This window comes from Anneissia japonica, unplaced genomic scaffold, assembly GCF_011630105.1.
Source record: "Anneissia japonica isolate Jap-2015-1 unplaced genomic scaffold, ASM1163010v1 scaffold284995_len508010_cov190, whole genome shotgun sequence".
NCBI classification, from domain to species: Eukaryota; Metazoa; Echinodermata; class Crinoidea; order Comatulida; family Comatulidae; genus Anneissia; species Anneissia japonica.
Genome location: NW_022730633.1, coordinates 487,608 through 508,749, shown reverse-complemented (window position 1 = coordinate 508,749; position 21,142 = coordinate 487,608). Strand labels below are relative to the sequence as shown.

Here is a 21,142-nt window from a genome sequence, read left to right as displayed (position 1 = left end):
GAACACTTAGAAACAAAAATGCTGATAATATATCGAAAAACGAATACAGTGCAGGGAATATATTAAAATATATACATAAACAAAGATTTTCAGAACATTAACGGCATTAAGATCACTTTATGCTACCTTTTATTTTCATGAACTTGTATATTTATGCGATAGTTCTATTTAAGTTAAAGATTCCTACTGATATTTGTTAAAGTCACTATATAAATATTATTACACTTTATTAAATAAAATAAAATTATTTAGATAGAAAAATGATATACTGTATTATAGGGGCCTACATGTACAAAGATTTTCAGAACATTAACGGCATTAAGATCACTTTATGCTACATTCTAATTTTCATGAATTTGTATTCGATTGTTATAGTCCTATTTAAATTAAAGAGCATTTTTACCACTCACGGATCGTTATTAATTAATTAATTAAAATACTTATTTTATTTACATTATTGAGTGTGGGTTGCAAAAACATGTGCCTACGACAATAACTGTACGGTATGTCATTGTACAACACATCTTTAGCTCCGTTATGTTGTTACTGTTGTTTATAATATCATTCAGATATTCCTGTTTAATGCCATTGTTTTACAGCCAAATTTTAAGAATCGCTATGTTGTAAAATAGTCCACAAAAATAATGAAAAATACTCTCTACAAACCAATTTTGGAGCACAGCCTCTGGTCTGAAAAATCTAGGCCTGAACAACAACACAACAATGGATGCCGCAATTAAATCTAACACCATGTAGGTCTACAGGCTTGTACAACAGTACACGCTTTACTTACCTATATGTACATTTTCCAAACTTAGAAGAAACAACCATTCCGAAATTCAATATTTTAGAGAAGATGTTTTTAGCGACGACTTGCCTACGATACCGGTATACAGTAGTTCACGTACAAGCTTGCTTTCACCGTAATTTGGGTGTTATCAGACAGGTGTACAACCAACCAGGTCTCTGAAAGCAAATTAAAATGTCATTTTATCATCATACGATTTATCAGACTGTTGATTTTGTGTTGCGTGGGTATGTGTGCCTGTTGTTTGATCCAAATTTGTGGAATTGGGTTTATAATATTTTCATGAGGAGCAGGCCTGGTATTTCCCCTGGGACATTTCCCCCTGACTTTTCCTCCCCCAGCACAATTTCCCCCTGGACTTCTGCCCTCCCCTTTACATATTCTCATATTTAATTCAATTATACAGTTTAGTTTACAATAGGCCTACATTTTAATTTTTTAATTTACCTATATTTAAGGAAGTATTTGTTCCTACGATATTCCTTATTCAACAGGAATTACAAAGACCTAAAATTCAAAAAGTGCTATGATTAGAAATGTTGCTCTGGCTTTTAAATTCTATTGTCTCTCTCCCTTTTCTATACAACAAATATGAAGCTTTTTTTGGATGGACAGTGCAAGTTCATTTCTTATATTATTTTGATACTTTGTTACCAATATTTGTATAGATATTTTCCATGTTATCATTATTTTATGCCATTTTTTTAATAACTGAAAAAAAAAATTGGTAAAAGGAAGAAATCATGTAAATTTTGTTGTTACTTGTGCACTTGGGCTATTAAGATTTAATAAAAAAGATGGTGTAATTCTTGATGTTCTTGTATTTAAACTATTTTTTTATTTAACGCATGAGGGAGTCCGAGGGAAATTGTCCTAGGGGGTAAAAAGACCGGGGGATAATGTCACAGGGAAAATGTCCGCTGCGGGGGAGAGAATACCGGGAGAAATATCCAGGGGATCCCTCCAGAAAGAAACCAGCCTCCATTTTCATGATCTGCTAATAGGTAACAGAACAATTATAATTGTAATAGTGCCCTCAAAATGACCAATGCTATGCAAATATGGAACAGCAAAACATGCAAAAAGCAACACTTTCTAATCAGAGCCATTATAGGCTCACACCCACCAGGGCGGCTATCCCCTGGCCTGTCATATTTTAATTTTTTAATTTACCTATATTTAAGGAAGTATTTGTTCCTACGATATTCCTTATTCAACAGGAATTACAAAGACCTAAAATTCAAAAAGTGCTATGATTAGAAATGTTGCTCTGGCTTTTAAATTCTATTGTCTCTCTCCCTTTTCTATACAACAAATATGAAGCTTTTTTTGGATGGACAGTGCAAGTTCATTTCTTATATTATTTTGATACTTTGTTACCAATATTTGTATAGATATTTTCCATGTTATCATTATTTTATGCCATTTTTTTAATAACTAAAAAAAAAAAAAAATTGGTAAAAGGAAGAAATCATGTAAATTTTGTTGTTACTTGTGCACTTGGGCTATTAAGATTTAATAAAAAAAGATGGTGTAAATCTTGAAGTTCTTGTATTTAAACTATTTTTTTATTTAACGCATGAGGGGGTCCGAGGGAAATTGTCCTAGGGGGTAAAAAGACCGGGGCATAATGTCACAGGGAAAATGTCCGCTGCGGGGGAGAGAATACCGGGAGAAATATCCGGGGGATCCCTCCAGGGAGAAACCAACCACCATTTTCATGATCTGCTAATAGGTAACAGAACAATTATAATTGTAATAGTGCTCTCAAAATGACCAATGCTATGCAAATATGGAACAGCAAAACATGCAAAAAGCAACACTTTTTAATCAGAGCCATTATAGGCTCACACCCACCAGGGCGGCTAACCCCTGGCCTGTCATACTCTAAAAAAAACAATATATTCAAAGATGTTGGTGAGGCACACAAGAGATACGAGATCACTTTAATCAGCTACATCAGCCGTGCACATGTGCGCATCAGTTCACCAGACGAGAAAAACCTGATTGATCAATATGTTGGCTACATAATCGGCAAGCCGATCCAAGGGATGCATACTTACACTTATCTTGCGCAACATTTTATTGCGTGCGAATCTGGTAAAGTATAAACACCACAAATGATATTAAATTTAGTGATAATAAAGACAAATTCTTAGAATAACTTATTGTCACCATACGCAATATCTTCGATTATTGTTTGGCTGCTCAACCAAGCAAGATACAAGGGCAAGTTTGTATACTCCTTAAGATTTTCCCATTCAACTTTGAATTCAATGGAACGTTGTCACTGCGTCGTACGACGGTCATGCGACCGTCGGTCGACGAATCCAACTGCGTTCACAGTGAGCATAGCACTAGACGACGCGAAGCCGTCTGCTGATTGTGGGTGGCAGTCTGAACGGATATCCTCTTTAAATGATGGGATGCGCGCGCTTCGTGTCGTTGCCTTGTACATAGAATCGCGTCGTCCGACGACCGTCGGTCGCAGAGGGCCCCCCCCCCCGCTTTAGAGACATGACACAATTATCACAGTTTGTTCATACCTTCTGTACTGTGCTTTCTTTATTCTGATAGATTCAACTTTACATTATAAACCTGTTATTGTTAGTGTTACACCTCTCAAGATAATTCTTGATTTTGCTACACATGCATTCTCATTTTCACTAGTTGACAACTGTTGAAGACCCTTCACTATACTTAACTTCCAATATGTTTCTGTAACAATATTTTCACTAAAATCATTACTATACCTTTAGCTTCAATATGTTTCTGTAGATATATTTCATTTATTAGACTTTAAAAACCCAATTTTGATAGATAACTGGAACCTAGGTCAGAGTTATTTTCTTCTCCAATATTAGCATTATACTGTATGGATAGAGTATAATCAAATAATATATTTCAACCTAATTATGTACATGGAGAAATGACAAGGTCACACGACCAATTAAGTCATTCATTTCAGGTTTGTGTGTCAAGGTAAATACAATTAAAAATGGAATACTTAAAATACTTAATAATTAAAATAAATCTATTTTTTTTTGGAGGACAGGAAGATTTCATTAACTAACTGTACACTCAAAAACATAAAAAAATTTTTTTACTTTTATGGCACTTAATTTTGTTATAGAATACTAGGATGAACAGAAATCATATACAGTACACATTAAATGAGAATTATATTTAGACAATGAATAGAATATTCATTTCATAATGGAGATTATTGTAGTAGGGCTATAGCACAATGTTTTTAATACTTAATAATAGATATGGATTTATGCTGTTTTGTATTTATTTGATGTAAATTAAAGTTATTACGATATAGTTTGTTCAAACATATTAAGCATTTAACAAGAACTGGACATAAATATTTCAGTTTTAAAAACATTTCTTAAATACAGAACAGCAGGACATGACATTACTTACATTATGGAACACAGCATAATTAAAACAAAATAATTAACAAAATTTAATAAAAATTGTTGAATTATTGATAATAATGATTAATATTAATAATCCTACACATCAAAACACAACCAGTCAATGTATCAATTTGTATAGCACTGCAATCAAAGTTTGTTGGTACTAAAAACATTAAAAAATGAAAAATTTCAATGGACACATCAGCTTGAGGGAAAGAAAATTATGAATTCCTATTCGCACATTATGAGGGCTCAACTGTGATAAAAAACAAAGATCTTTCAAGCAACAAGTTTTCTTGAATAAAGACTATTATACAGTAGGCCCAGTATACAAAATTTGGTTAACGTGCACTTTAAATACCCCAGTACATCTTTTGAGATGAGTAGGGGTTACCCCAGTTTACTGGTCCATACAGCCCTTGCTGCAGACAGACTGGAGTAGCTCAGACACAAAGAGGCCCTTTGGGGAGAAGCAAGTTACTGTAGGCCATCTACCCCATTACATTTATTTGCATATATAACAAAATATATTCAGCAAAATTAAAGTTAAAATAATTCAAACTAAAGTAACTTACATTCTATAAGACACAACTATAATATATTCTCGTTTACAGAGAAGTAGAAGACGATAACAGCTAAGAGACATGTTATGTTCTCTACAAATGCATGCTAAGTCTTTGATGCTAACAACATTTGTAGCATCACACTAGTAAAACAAAATCATCTAAATATGTACATACATACATATTAATTATAATTGCATTGATCAGCATATAAATCGGAAAATATAACATTTCTTTTGTCAAGTTAAAGTTACGTGGAAAATAAACAGTTACGAAAGAAAAACATTCATTAACAGTTATAATTGGTAGCTGTTTGTATTAAACTGTGTCTGAGTAGTGTATGGTTGAAACGGCAGTTTTGTGCATTTGGACAAACTGGCAAAAATCTCCCTGAGATTAAAGACATTTGTATAGGTAATTGGCAGGCAAAACTGGGATGATATAAACATTTTTGATATGTACATTAAAAAAAAAAAAAAAAAAAAAAAAAAATGAACCTATGAGAGTTCTCAAAAGTGGATTGAGGTTTTCTAACCAACAATTTTGATAATGCAATATTTGGAGCAATTTCTCCTGAGTAGAGTTACTATACTACTCAATGCCGTTACTCTGTACACAAAAATAAGCCCTGAAATATTAAGTGTCTTTAGTTGTTTCATTGTAATAATATATCTATAAAAATAGTAAAAAAAATACTAATAATAAATAATAATAATACTGTATAACAATAAAAAAAAATATAAGTAATAATACACAATACATTTAAGTTGCTTTGATCTTTGGGTTAAGGCATATTAGTAAGGGATAGAGACTTGTCTTCATAAGATAATTGTTACCAAAAATTACTATCCCTTACCTTGGTATGATGTACAGCAGAAACAGCAAATGTCACTTACAAGTAAATGGCCACTGTAGCAACACTGTGTACCTGAAGTAACCCTATGCTAATAATACTCTTTACTTGCAGAAGTATTAGAAAAATTGTATAAAACTTATTCATTACACTGTTCTGTATAACACTAAAATAAATAAAGATGTTAGTAACAGTGACGATGATGATGAAAATGATAGTCATAACAACAATGATTATAATATCAATAACAACAGTAATAAAATCAAGAAATCCTAGAAATTAGGAAGTTTACATAACTACCATGAAAACTTAATAATTATATAGGCTGATATTTATTATGATGTTAGTATTTCTGCAAGTGTTTACAAACATTATAAAGCTTGAACAGCCACAATATTCAAAGGGCTGACTGTGTAGCTTTTGACCAATCATGTGAAACACAGGGGTGCATAGTAGTAGTTCATAGGTCAACAGTTCAAAGGGAGCCTGGGATCAATCACTAGATGTGGGCGTCAAGTTGAGTTTGTTGTGTGGAAAATTGGATACGTTTGTGTCTGATTCGGAGTCATCAAGATCCGGCATTTCGTCACTTTCTGAAAAACTGATTTCATCCACTGTTGGCATAGAAACAGTAATTGGCATATCTTGTCGTTCCATCTCAGCCTCTGTTAAAAAAAGCAAGCAAAAGGTGATGGCAACTGATGTGTATATGAATATCATATTTAATGAAATAATATTAATAATAATATTCAAGAATTAATACCATGCCTTTGCCAAGGGATACAAGTTGCAAAAAAATTTATAAAAAAGATAACAATTGGTGATCAACAAATTCACCTGATGAAACAAACATTAAACAATGAAAACAGAAAAATTGGACAGTTTTGAGAGATCTAGTTTAGGAATAAACATTTCTTCAGAAGCCAACAAAAACCAAGAAAACAAGAAGCATTTCGTATATCGCTGGGAAGACTATTCTGGAGCCTAGGAAAAGCAATTTATAAGGCCCTATCACCAGATTTCTTATTAGACTGAGGTATATAACGGCAAGAGGAACCAGATGAGTGGAGATTATGACCATATCAATATTGTTGCCTAGAGATAAGTAAACAAATTCAAGTAGGAGTACTGCCATATTAGGGACTAAACACCCATAGGAGGCAATGGCTAAAATAATTCTATTACAGACATGTTTATCCACAACAATATATTGTTTCCGCAAACCCAAATGTATTATCAAAGCCAAAAGATTTCTAACCTGGTTCTGGTGTTGGGAGTTCAAAGCTGACTCGTCTTGCTGGCACCGGTTCCAAACGGGAGATCATAGCGGCAAGGTCGGTGAATTGAGTTGGTATCTGTTTCTGTTTTATCGGTGTCTAAATGCAATTATTAAATCAATTATTAAATTAATAAATAAAAAAAATTAATCAATCTATCAATTTATAGATCACTTTTGTTTTATAACAGTTCATCAAAGGAAGCTCGTATATCAATTTTTGTTGAAGAATAAGGTTTATTCAAGTAAATGACTCATCATTTTAAAGCTTATATGTAGAGAATATGAATAAATTAAAAAGTTAATTTTTATTTTTTGGCCATTGATGCTGGTTTTGAGATGCCATGCACCATATCGTTATTTACAAACAACTCAAGATTTAAAACATGTGGTGCACTGTACTCATTTAATAAAAATATTTTATAAAATTTATAAAATATCTTCACCTTTGAGGTGCTAGTAACTTGCTTCTCCGTTACTTCTTTGGCGAGCTCAGTGAGGAAACCACTCTTTACCCAGCCAGAGAACACAGTCTGAGCGTGCTCATAACCAACGTCTCTGATCTCTTCAAAACGGTTGAAAGACAGTGTCTTGAATCTTGTTGAAAAAAGCACATGAATGTCAAAGTAGCTTATCATAATATAGAAATTTAATAATAATATAGAAATTTATATAGCGCCTTTTGCCAAAGGATACAAGGCGCTTAGAAAAGGTTTATTGTAGGAAGAGGATTATTTAGGAAATAAATGAGCTTTTAAGAGTTTTTTGAAGAGTTCAGTACTACAAGCATTTCGGATGGAAATAGGAAGATTGTTCCACAGTTTTGGAGCAGAGGAAGAGAAAGATTTATCACCAGCAAGTTTGTTGGATTTGGGAACAGATAAACAGGAACCGGAAACAGAACGGAGAGAATATCAGCACACAGTATAAAATTTAAAATAATAATATAAAATAATATTAAAATACAATAATTTAACAATAATAAAAATACTAATAACAAACTACTGTAATAATAAAAAAATAAAAATTAGTAATTAATAAATAAATAATAAAAGTAACAATAGTATAACAATAAATTTATGAAAAATAACAATTTATAACTATAATAAGAGAGAAGAGAACTACTTAAATACAACATGAGTTAGACTTGATGTGTTATGTATTATAGCAGATGTGCATGTTAGATCTCAATAATCACAGTAATGACTTAAGTAGTTCCCAATCCGCTACAATTAGAATGTGGTGACAGCACTTTCTCCACATAAGGATAATGTAAAACTATAACAATTAAATATTTAAATAAGAGATCTAAAATCTACGAGAGGCTCACCTATCTATTGGAGGTCTAATATATTCACACATGTCATTCTTCATGAGTTCTTCTTTCTGTTTCATACACGACACATATGCCAGCCTGCTCTGGATGTCACTCATATCAGGAACCTAGATCACAAGCAAATATGTAAAACAATGTTAAAAATAACAAGATAAATGGGGAGTAGGGAGGCTTAGTGAAAAGCGCAGAGGCCTTAAACAAAATGAATAGGTCTTGGGAAAATCGAACAAAAGGCTAAGAGAAAGCAAACAGTGCTCACAGGAAGATAATAACAGCACTTTTTGACAATCTGGGGAAACACTAAATCCAACAAAGCATATTCAGCCGTCCTTGTCTCTGCTGTGGGCCGTAGGTGCATATGTATGTGATGTCTGTATTAACTAGTTTCTTTAGGTGCTCCTTACTTTTGCTTCTGTAAATTTTGGTCTTTTTGGTTTCTTTTGGGCTTTATTCAATTAGAGCAATTTTTTCAGTAGCAATTTAAAAATGAAGTTCTACGATCCTATGGCTGTGATAAGCATACACAATTATAGTGAGTTTTCGCAAGCCTACGAAAACGATAACGAATACGGTAATACAACATCAATATTTTACACAAACCTATCCCTACAGTAGCATGTCTGTCACAATGTAATCAATTCATGCCTTTTGCATGAATCAAGGATCATATGCAGCTCATACAACATATTGTCAAGAATGTTTTAGGCATGAATGACGATAATGATAATGACTATTCGTATTCCTTATCGCTTTAGTAAGGTTGCAAATTCTCTCTAATAAAAACATGTTAGACTTATTTAGAGTTTCATGCCAACAAGGCCTCCAAGTGCTTCACATTATTACCGCCAATGGAACCTAATCTAGCGTGTATTCTGTTATACATTACCTTCACTGTTTCAGCCCATGGGTTCCAACGTTTCCAAAGCAACCACCAGCCTGACAGTTCATCACCATAGTTAGTCAGATTGGTCTCATCTACGCTACCAACATCTACTGCTATCACGGTCTGCGCCCCCATCGCCTTCATGATGTCAGCTAAAAAAAAAGCACTTTAAGGTTAAAGAATGAAGAAATATCGAAAGAAGAAGGGAGAGAGGATGATGAATAATACTGTATAAACAAGACACTGATTGTTGATAATACTGACAGTAAAAAAACAAGTGTGTTAAATAAACCTCTTTAGAGATTATGCTGCCTTTTTTATATATAGTATAGCCTTGTTCTTTTCTGTTAATTAACAGCAATTAAATCTACTTAACTCCTTAATTTTTTCAATAAAATAAGCAATAATCATTGAGATACGGTCTAAAGGCGTATGTTGTTCAATGTTGGGATTACAAGACCTAAAACAATTATTAATGACAGCTGATGATAATATTAAGGAGTGACTGATAATGACAAATGATAATAATGAAGAAAATCAAAATTAAAAACATGTTTATGATTATAAGGTACTCAATGTGGAATGTGCAACTAGTTGCTATTATCAAGCAACAAATCCATCTTGTAGTTTCAAGTGCAGATATCTATGTCAAAGCATATAAACAAACATACTATATGGGCATATTTGCATCTGCATTCTAGTTTTATTACCAGTGAATACTGGATGTAGCAGTCACCACCTACTACATAATATGAAAATGAACAACTGCTAGGCGATAACACTTTATAAAACTGTACATGCTATGTAAATGCTTACATGCCTTTGACCTCCAATATGTCATGTGTTCCCACAAAAAATGGACAAATAGCAAATTACTAAAATATCAGCTGTATATAGCTTTAGAATGAAACATAAAAATTGGGTTAGTTATTCATTTTCTTTCAGCCATAATAAAGCGGTTGGCTGAGAGGTATATACTTGCTAATTGTGCAAACGACCCTCGTTCCCAGCCAGTGTTTAGTTTTAACTGACGTTTATAACGCTTGCCTACGCAAACAACACTCACATAAAAGTTAGGTAGGATAAGAGAGAATATATTTTTTATAAGCTGGTATATGCTCTGCACTGAGGCTACTTTTGCATCCCTAAGGACATGGATACTGGTGCATGCAACAATGTTCGATATTAATAAAATGCAATGACAACAATTTAGTAAGAAATACCAATCTGGATAGTTTAAGACCATGATTAAATATTAACTTGCGACTTGTCACATATTTTGACACAGCAAATTATATAGAAGTGCAGTATAAATCAAATATGCTGTATGCCAATGAAAAGGTCAAAGATTAATTGGGTGGAAATGTGCAATATGGTGGTGATAAAACAAGCATGGTTCCCATTGAAGAAAGGTGATTTGGCAAAAGTACATGTCATAGCTTGATTTTTAAAGAAGGGTGCAGTAAGCTAAGGGATCAAGGTTATGAAAGTTAAAGTGAACATACAATGTTATTAAATTTACATAAGACATAGAAAAAGTCAAGTTGCAGTAACAGTATGAATAGTATTCAAGATAAAAACAGAAAATGTAGTTAAAACAAACATACAAGAATTGTAAAATAAAAGGTGTGTAGCAGAGCTGTTGAAAGCAAGAATAAGATTGTTAGGGTAAAAGCATGTAATGGTACATTCAAGATACTGATCTAATAAAAGTAATACTACCAGCAGACGTGGATGGGTATAATCTAACAAAGTACAACGACAACACAAACATTAACCAGTAGTCTTGCTAACATGCTGCAATGACTGTACCCATAAAACTCAGTGGAAAAATATATCCGACCTAGTGACAGGAAGCGATCGATTGACCTCACCTGGTAGATTATTCACATAACCTCCATCCAAAAGCAGATGACCATCTTTTGGATCGCACAATGGCGGTAAGTAGCCGGAGAGCGACATACTGGCACGGATGTACCGCCACAGCGAGCCTGAAAACAGAACGGTTGATTAATATAAATAATACACCTGGTATTCTACGATATGCAAATTCTCACCTGGCAGATTATTACAATATGCACCGTCCACCAACAGGTGGCCGTCACGAGGGTCACACAGTGGCGGGAGGTACACTGCGACAGACATGCTGGCTCGGACATAGCGCCAAAGCGAGCCTGAAATAGAACAGGCGATATGGTAATGAATGTTGTAGTGCATGGGAGCACATTATAATTTTGAAGTATTATAGGAAACATCCGATGCCAAATTTTGACCAGCAGTATCTGAAAACAGTATTCTAAAAGATAAACCCTATTTATAAGTACACACACACGAGTCATCAAATTGAGGAAAATATGAATTATCACAATCAATAATGGCTTGAGACTAGAAGTCCTAATACTTTAATGATGGTCTATGTACTTTCAGATTTTTGATTTTATTTTATTGTATGTGTTGCTGCACTACAAAGGATAACAATGCCTTTGCACTGATCAGGTCACCTAAGGTAAAGAATAAATAAATTACCAGTTCCATCTCTACGTCACTGGCAGGGTGTAATTCATTGTCGTACAATCATGATTTTATTTATTACCACACAGTAAACCCTACCTGAGGTATGAATTCTCATCTGTGACACACTGATGTCAGTAGTAATAGTGAAATATGGAATCCACAAGTCTTCAATCTGCTTCTCTCCAAACACATCTTTAATGGTCCTGTTGAATCCTCGCCCTGTTCAATGAAAAAAAAAATTAAACGCTGTTCTTTTTCTAATTTGTATAACTTACACCCTACATCAGGATATACAAAAATAATCGTCTTTTTCAACATTTCAGATTGGATGAGGATATCAGATGAATATAAGGAGTTATAAAGCTCTTTCCATAATATCAAGTTTTATGTGGTGAATTTTTAAGGTTTTCTATATATGAGGTTTGCCATCCCAAAACCAGCATCAGTGACCAACATATGAAAATTGACTTTTTAATATATTCATATTCTCCGAATTGTAAGCTTTAAAATGATGGATCACTTACTGGAATTGACTTACTATTGCCAAAGTTATGAGTTAAAGTATTACTGCTTCTCTGTACTAAATTACACAATACTACCACATTCTTATGCTAATTACTCAGGTTAAAAATTAGCGACAGTATGCTGGTTTTGGGATGGCAAGTCTCATATGGGGCTCTATGACATCATCATGCCCATATATAGGCATAATACTTGTTAGTGTGAACGGAGCTTTAGGCCGACACACACCTGAAAACATGGCTGTGAAAGGATAGGTAAGATCTGCCAGCTTCTGCCAAAACGATGTCATGACATACGACCAATTTTTCGCTCTAGCTTCCATCTTCTGCCAACTCAGATCCTCACAGTACAAAGCACCGTTGAAAGCACCGATACTAACTCCGCCAACCATATCAATTGGAATTCCATATTCTTGTAAACCACGTATGATACCGATTTGAGATGCGCCCCTACAAGTAAAATTGTATTCACTTAAAATTCAATGAACACTATTGTGAATTTTATCTCCACACCAGTTTTTTTTAAAAACAATATTTAATTATGGATACCCACCCTTTTAGACAGGCTGGAAGGATACCTGCTTGTTAAAGCAAAAAACACTGACACATACCTTACTAATAACTGACATCATTGATCTATAAAATAATTCATAATTCAAGGATGGTATTTATATAACTTTTCTATCAAATTTATATAACTTTTTCTACCAAACAAGAACTGGAGAATATATAACAAAATTCTAAAAGGCACTAACCTTGCTCCACCACCACCAAGGACTAATCCAATTGAAGTACCAGTTAAGAACCTTGCCAGCCGTGAAAAATCTGAATGGCGGTCGGGAGGATTTTGAAACAGCTTCTCATAAGTCTCTCTGAGCTTTGCTGGGGATTTCTTGGAGAACATTCGGCGTGGGCAGCGGATATGATGATGGGTCATACACCACCCGCGAGCGTTGAGCCACTCTGCAGTCCGTGTTGGTGGCTGGTAGCAGTAATCTTTCTCACGGTGGAGTAAAATTAATTCCTTCTGAGCACGAATTGAAAGGTTTTCTAACTGGTCTTCCATCTGACTCACTTCCTTTGGATCTTTGTCTGCTAATGCCACAATGAGAATACAGTCAGCCTGAAAGAGAGTTAAGATCAACTCAATTAAATATTTAATACTCAATAAAATGATTTTTAACATAAATACATTTTATATATGAATTCTGAAAGTCTTCCATTACAATTAGTACAGTAAGTTTTTCGAAAATACTTTATATTTACTATCACTATCAACATGCCTGTGCAATCTATCATCTGTTCCTATCATCTTGAGTACAAATAGACTTATAATTATACGTCAAAATATGACAAAACCAGATTGATAATGGCAATATCACAAGGATAAGAGAATCAAAACTTTTTTTTATAACGGTACATTATGTTTAAATAATTATCTCACCTGCCGAATGCACCTTTGTGTCCATGGAGTCATCTTGTAATCTGCTTGGTAGAGAACAATACGATGGAAGTCTTCTTGTAACCCCAACCAACTTGTTAACCGGAACTCATGAATACTAGAAAATTAAAACAATTACAACATAGGTTATTATTTTAAGATTAAATATTAGATAGCAGTAAAGGATGAATTCTTGAAAATTTTAAACAGGCTTACGAGTCCAGAGCAGAACCTCCTAGTGTCTTTAGTATATAATCACTGGTCAAGCGAAGGCATGAACCTGCAAAATATAATAATAGTAATAATAATAACAGACACAATAACTGACAACAACTGCAGTAACACCATCTGTACAGACATCAGTAGCACTTAAACCCCCTGTACTGACACCACCAAGCACCGTGAACTGTACTCACACGACCTGTATTGACATCAACTGTACCAACACCATCTGTACTTACATCAACAACACTTGTACCACATGTACTGCCATTGACCGGCACTTTCTTCTCCAGTACTGACATCAACTGTAATAATACCATCTGTACTGACATCAATTGCACTTTACACCACCTGTACTGCCATGTGACACCTTGTCCAACACTCACACCACCTGTACTGACATCCTCTGTAGTAACACCATCTGTACAGAAATTAATGGCACTTATACCACCTGTACTGCCATCAAATGACACCTTCTTGTCCAACACTCACACCACCTGTACTGACACCAAATATAGTAACACCACCTGTACAGACATCATTGGCACTTATACCACCTGTATTGCTATCAGGTGACACCTTCTTGTCGAAAACTCACACCACCTGTATCTGACGTCAACTGTAGTAACACCATCTGAACTGACATCATTGGCACTTATACCACCTAAATTGCCACCAGGTGACACCTTCTTGTCTAACACTCACACCACCTGTAATGACATCAACTATACTAATACCTCCTGTGCGAACTCACTGACACTTGAACCACCTGTACTGACACCAACTAGCACCTACTTGTCTAATGCTCACACCATCTGTACAAACTCATTTACACTTACACTATCTGTACTGTCATACCTGGCACCTATCTCTCCAGTTCACACACAGCCTGTACCTACACAACCTCTACTAGACCTACCTATTGCACTGAGAGAGTGAGTGAGTTCTTGGGAGAAGTTTGAAAGTGGAACATTGTCCGAAGCAGCTATTATTGCACATGTTGATAAGTTATCAACATTTGGGTGGCTGCCAGCAACATCCATATTCTGTGAGATAGCTGGGGATGAAGAAGGACAAAAAATAATAAAATCTAATTACAGTAAAACAAGCACCTGATGTAGGACTATATAGAATACCATCATATTACAAATATTCATCATCATAACTATCATAAATCATATCAACATTTTTGATTTTATATAAATAATCATCATCAACAATGCTAACACCATCATCACCAGGATCATTAAAAGACTATGTCAGAGAATTTTTCAATTAAAGGATGCAATGTCTTTATCATCACCACCATAATCATCACTCACTTCAAGCATATCCTAAACACACACTCACAACCTAATCTTACAAGTCGGTGTAAAGCTAGTAATTTTTTGTTTACCTCTGAGAGGATTTGAGACATTTTTTTCTTTAACTTGTCCCACAAGCTTCTGGCCAAGGATTTCAATGAGTCTGGTGACCACCTGTGGAAACTTCCTCTTAATAAGTGTCAGCATTCCTGATGGCAACATGGCTAACTCTGTATCCCTAAAAAACCCCCAAAAAACAGAGAAAATTTAAACAAACATACAAAATTAATGATAAAAATATATAAAAATACAAAATATAACTTAATGTTAAAACAGACCAAAACTATTTAAATAAAAAATATATGCAATATAACACACACAAAAATATTAACAAGAAAATATACACATTATAAATAAGACAGTGGCTATTGCTACTCCAGTATTAAGCCACTTCCTAATTCTGATTAGATGTTATTGTATGTATGGATTGGATTAGAAAATAAGTCAATCAGAATAATGAATTGGTTTAAAACTGGTGTAACAATAGCCACAGCCTATAAATAAATCTGCCAACGCATGAAGATTCCTTTTAGAATAATCTAGAAACTGATCTGGGCCACACAAATTTAAGAAACAGATTTTTACCTGATAGCATGTACTGTAGTGATTCTTTCCTTCTGTGTTAAGACCTCAATGACACCAACCATCTCACCTCGACCAAACTCCCCTAGTAGTTCCTTTTTACCATTAGGTAGCGTAATAACTGACCTCAACCGTCCATTTAATACAATGTATGTACTGTCACCTTCATTGTTTTGTCTTTATGAGAAGTGAAATTGAGAAATGAAATACATAATTAATAATAAAAATCTTTAAACAGCATTTTCAGGTAAAAGTCAATTGACCTTTTGGGCTAAACATTTATCATTTTATGATGTTCCAATGTAAAATTCACAGTCATTCATCCTTGATACATCACCTAATTTTGCATTACACCTAAATCTCCCTATCATGACAATGTACTACGGCAACGGCATTTACAGTAGTTCAATTTAAGCGGCTTTTCTGGTTGTTTTTGGTGTGTTTAACACTGCATTAGGCTAATAATCATTAATAAATAACTCAGATTTTTGTTAATGGTCCTCCTCAGTTAAGATTTAGACCCAGTACTCTTATATTCCAGACAGAGGGTGTTTTGATTTTTCTTACCTGTAGAGTGCTTTACCAGCTTCGATCATCATCCAATCAAGAGCAAAGTCAGTCTGACGAATGAAAGAGGAGAGCTTGCGAACTACGAAGTGTCCAATTTTTAATACAACCTCAGGTTTGACTCTCATAATACTGAAAGCAAAAGAAAATAAACATAATAGCTTGTGAGTGATGAAACTAAAGCTATCCTTGATTTTATTTTTCAAGTTAATATATTACATACCTGTAAAAACTGGTCTTGCTAATTACTATCACTCTAGAATAAACCAAAGCTTTGACTGTAAAGAAGGCTGGTTCTCCCGTCAGCACTGCCAATTCACCTATAAATTCACCCGGATTCACCTTAAATACACCTCTCTCCTCTGTGCTGTTCACTATCTTTTGCATCATCCCAAGTTTACCGCTAACAATAAAGAATAAGCTGGCATCCTATAAAAAAAAAACAGAACAAGATCTATAATACTAATAAAAGCAAATAACACTAATAAACAACACATTCATATAATCAGAGCTTAAGTTTCACATTCAACAGCAAGTACACTCACTACTTAAAGGATAGAACAATGCTTTCTATATTAAAATGCAGGCCTAGAAAAAAAATGTTTGTGCCTCTGTCCATGAAATTGTCTCGATAAAATGCCTCCAGCACCTAATTTATCTGTACACTGTTAAAGCCCAACAGTTTATTTCTTTGAAATTTTTCCCCACAAAATGCTTCCGGGACTTATATAATGCCTTCAAGTGCTGGTTGCGTGGTGGTGCATATTTTCCAGCCCTGCTAATAGGATTTTTTTTTTATAATATTGATGTCTCGAAGGATTTGAACCCAGAACGCTAGGATCTAAATATGGTACTACCAGATACCCACTAGACTAGTACCCTCCTAATACTAAGGAATAGAAATGGACAGCAAAAACTTCAAAAGAGATGCAACCCACAAGTCTTCCAAAAAAACCTGTAATTTAATGTATTCTCATTCTCACCCAACAGCAAAAGTCTGGCCACTTACATGATGCTCTACAAACCAAATCATTTTATGGGGCTTAATGAGTGTAGTCTTGAGGAAAATCCTGGTGTCCCAGGACTCAATCCCAAGACCTTGGAATTGAATGGCAAACATCTTAACCACTAAGCTGGAGCTCCACTCCTAGTAATACTGAATGATAACTATAACCCCAACATTTTCAGATAAGATAATATAATACATAATCCAAGTATCGAAATGCACGCCATCTTGTCGGGATTCAACATTTCGACATTAATTATGTCATCATTTCGACATTAATGATGTCAAAATTTTCCACTAGCAAAAGCAGCAACAATAATATTTACTGTTGATAAATACTACATATCTGCCATGTAAATAATGAAGAACCAAAATTAACTAAGTACCTGGTCTCCTTCTTGAGTCAAACAGCTACCAGCATCAACATGAGCTAATTGCAGGTGTCCATCAAGGTAAGATTCATCCTGCAAAAACAAAATATCCAATTAATAACATTGAATTAACTATTACAAAGCACCTCTGTATATTAGATAATAATAATTTTGATAATAAAAAAAAATAATCACTAGTATTGATGAACATATAATAAGACGTTTATAAGCTACACAAACCAGAAATGAAGTTGGTAGTCTATGAGTGAGATGCTGAACTGGATGAAACAATAAACAACCCCACCACCCCCTACCCCCCAAAAAAAAAATTCTACCCACCTCAAAACCAAACAACTTGGTGAGATCAGTCTGTGCCATTGCCAATACTTCATCATCAGAATACGAATTCTCCCCAGACTTCTTACGAGATCTTGCACTTGAGGGCGCTGCTTCCTCGCTGGTCTGAGTAACTAGCTTCTTGGGTTTCTCTAGAGGTTTCACCTCTGGGTCCTGCAAGAACCACCATGGGTAATTTTTATCTCAAAATGTTGAACACTGTTGTGGTGAAGATGATAATCTAAATATAATGTATTTGTATTTTTTTTGTTTAAATATTTGGTATTTTGTATTATTTCTAATGTTCGCATAGGTTGTATTCATAATGTGGTGATATTCAAGATTAAAGAAACTTTATTGTCTGTTATGCATGAAAATATATACAGAAAATTGGTTTACTCGGCAAGATTAAGAAGTTGAAAAGATGACTGATGATGAAGGTGATGATTAATATGACGATGATATGATGGTGAAGATGGTGGGGATGCTGACAATATTTATTACAGGTGACTACAATAAGTACATGTTGCCAGTCAACCACTTTGTGATCCAACTCTTACCTTTGGTACATCTTCCAGGTTTAATACCCTAGCTCTACCAGCTGCTGCCTCAAAGTCAGACGGACTCATACTCATTCGGCCATGACCATCCAGATCAAAAGAGGTTACTCTTCTTACCAACTTATGAGGGTGGCTACCATCTGTATAAAAATAGGACACACTAATCAGCCTCAAATCAGATGATTATTTCAGTACATGTAAGTAAACAATACTTGTTAGTGTACAGTATTTGTTTAGGCATTGCCTTTTCTAATCTCTCACTGTGCATTTTGCTTGTGCACTTGGGCAAGGCATTGTATCCACATTGTCTCTCCAGTGGGTACTTATAATAAGACTCAAGTACTTATTCTAGCTTCTTATGAAATAGTGCTCCACAGAAAAATGAGAATGTATTTCTTAGGTGTTTGACAAAATGAATGAAAATAATAATGTAAAGCGCATAGAAGCAGTGTACTATATAAATTACACACTATTATCATTATTAAATGACAAAGAGAATTCATTATGACTGTAGTTATCAATAGTTTATCCTTACATGATGATGTTCTCCCTCGCAGTTCATTTTCACTGTCTGACGTTGTGCTTTGATACTTATCTGTACAAAAGTAAAAATGGTGTCACTTTTTAATTTAATTTAACTTATTTTATTCAAATTCAACTCACAACATAGAATAAATAATAGTGAGCAAGGTGGAGAAAATCAGGTGGAAGTACACCTATACTAGTTCATCCACCTGAAATTTAACACACACACAAATACAAATAAGTTTTTCATTCAAAATGTTTTTAAATTTGTACATTATTTGTGGGATTTTCAGCTTGTAAATATGGCTTAATTATAATTACGATGAATTAATATAACCTGATTATGAGAATAGTAGAGTTGTAGCTTGGTAACTAAGATGTTTTCCTTACAAAACTAGGGTCCTAGATTCAAATCCTGTACGGCTCTCTCTCGGGCCGATATGCTGACATAGTTCACTGAGCATCACATAGTTCTGTAGTGGACCTTTTTGTTAAGCCCTGCCCCATTTATTTTGTCTCTAAGATCTCACAAAATAACAGCGTAAAAACATGCATTTGTAGAAACAAGCGCATGTCCCCACACTGTTCAGAATGGCTAGTTGTTAAAGCTACATTCACATCAAGCCCGGATCCGGTCCGGACCCAGGACAAAAAATTGTGAGTTGCTATGTTTTGCTGCGTTCACATCGGGAACGAAACACAGTTATTCGGGTTAAGTGCATATGCGTTCTATTGGTTCGAACCAACCAAGGAAAAAAACGAACAATTTCACAATACAACTGGCTCTCAGATCCATCGGTCCGGATCCGGAGTCTGGATTGGATATCATAGAAATTTGATGTGAACGGTCCTATTATTTACCAGTGAACCAATTTTTTACGATTTTTTGTCCGGGCACCAGACCGGATCCAGACTTTGATGTGAACGTAGCTTAAGTTTATCTGATAGTCTGGAAAGGTCCATTATATGTATAGTGCTTATTGGAAGTGTAAATAGAATGTAAAGTATAAAAATATATTTGCATATATACATATTTACCTCCACCCTTTATAAGTAGCTCTTTGATTTTCTCTTCATCATGGTAATCAATAATCCGTGTAACCTTTTCGCTGCTACTGGAGGAGGTGGCCAATGATATGTTACTGACTCTCTTACTGGGGCTAACTCTCGGTGACAGCTGATGTATGGATAGGCTTTTATCACTTGTATCTTCCTAAATATATATAGAAAGAAATTTCCAACTGGTTATTTAAATTGGAGGACAGAATTCTTGGTTTTCTCTGACAATTAATTAAATTAATAATTGTTTACCAGAGGAAATTAAAACTGTGTAAATTATGATATATTCTTATTGAGTATAAGTATAAAATCCAACATACTATGTAACCAGATTTAGATATATCTGTTGTTGGAAAAAAACAAAACCACCCCCATCATATGCTGCTTTCCATAAAAATAATTATGTATCTGTATCTGTCAGCTACTGCACAACCTTCGTTAACTAGGCTATCACGTGCAGGTAACTCTGTCGCTGCAACTGGTTGCAAATTATATTTTTACAGTGTAGATGCGCAGTCTTAATAAGATGGTCAATGTCGATGCTGTCAAGTTGGGACTTAAAGGTGGCCAATGTAGGGGCACATCTAATGGAGGAATGGTTCATGGATAGAGCGAATGAAGATAGTTGTTTTTATTAGGCTGGACTCTTCTGTAAATAAAGTGACCAGAAGATTGCCTGGTCTGTCTGATAAGGGATTCGTCTGAAGGAGATGATCTATATTGCTAGGGATGAGTTTGTTTGTCTCTTTGTAGAAGGTACTGAGACGGGGTTTGGTTTGTCTAGTCTCCAAGGACTCCCATTCAAGTTGTTTCAGCATCTCGGATACACTGGAAGTTCTTGCATAGTCATGCAGTACAAAACGGGCTGCTCGTCGCTGGATTTTGTTGATGTTTTCGATTTTGTATGTATATTATAAAAATGATATTTAC

General features: G+C 34.6%; 1 protein-coding gene across 3 annotated transcripts in view; it reads right to left on the bottom strand.

Moving 5' to 3' along the window:
- Positions 1 to 3,355: 3,355 nt before the first annotated feature.
- The window catches only part of LOC117114978 (patatin-like phospholipase domain-containing protein 7), a 29,408-nt gene continuing 11,621 nt past the window's right edge, over positions 3,356 to 21,142 (bottom strand). For 2 of the 3 annotated variants that reach the window (XM_033258609.1, XM_033258611.1), the window contains 21 exons: positions 20,192 to 20,366; positions 19,164 to 19,223; positions 18,629 to 18,768; positions 18,072 to 18,242; positions 17,748 to 17,825; positions 16,579 to 16,784; positions 16,356 to 16,487; positions 15,792 to 15,965; positions 15,239 to 15,384; positions 14,762 to 14,899; positions 13,837 to 13,900; positions 13,624 to 13,738; positions 12,935 to 13,302; positions 12,409 to 12,629; positions 11,755 to 11,877; positions 11,019 to 11,135; positions 9,148 to 9,296; positions 8,256 to 8,368; positions 7,372 to 7,522; positions 6,908 to 7,025; positions 3,356 to 6,314 (listed from right to left, as the gene is read on the bottom strand). In XM_033258609.1, the coding sequence (XP_033114500.1) occupies positions 6,142 to 6,314; positions 6,908 to 7,025; positions 7,372 to 7,522; positions 8,256 to 8,368; positions 9,148 to 9,296; positions 11,019 to 11,135; positions 11,755 to 11,877; positions 12,409 to 12,629; positions 12,935 to 13,302; positions 13,624 to 13,738; positions 13,837 to 13,900; positions 14,762 to 14,899; positions 15,239 to 15,384; positions 15,792 to 15,965; positions 16,356 to 16,487; positions 16,579 to 16,784; positions 17,748 to 17,825; positions 18,072 to 18,242; positions 18,629 to 18,768; positions 19,164 to 19,223; positions 20,192 to 20,366 (3,132 nt within the window). In that variant the 3' untranslated portion in view covers positions 3,356 to 6,141. Of the gene's footprint in view, positions 6,315 to 6,907; positions 7,026 to 7,371; positions 7,523 to 8,255; positions 8,369 to 9,147; positions 9,297 to 11,018; positions 11,136 to 11,201; positions 11,319 to 11,754; positions 11,878 to 12,408; positions 12,630 to 12,934; positions 13,303 to 13,623; positions 13,739 to 13,836; positions 13,901 to 14,761; positions 14,900 to 15,238; positions 15,385 to 15,791; positions 15,966 to 16,355; positions 16,488 to 16,578; positions 16,785 to 17,747; positions 17,826 to 18,071; positions 18,243 to 18,628; positions 18,769 to 19,163; positions 19,224 to 20,191; positions 20,367 to 21,142 lie in introns of all 3 variants that reach the window. The other variant, XM_033258610.1, reaches the window with a different exon arrangement.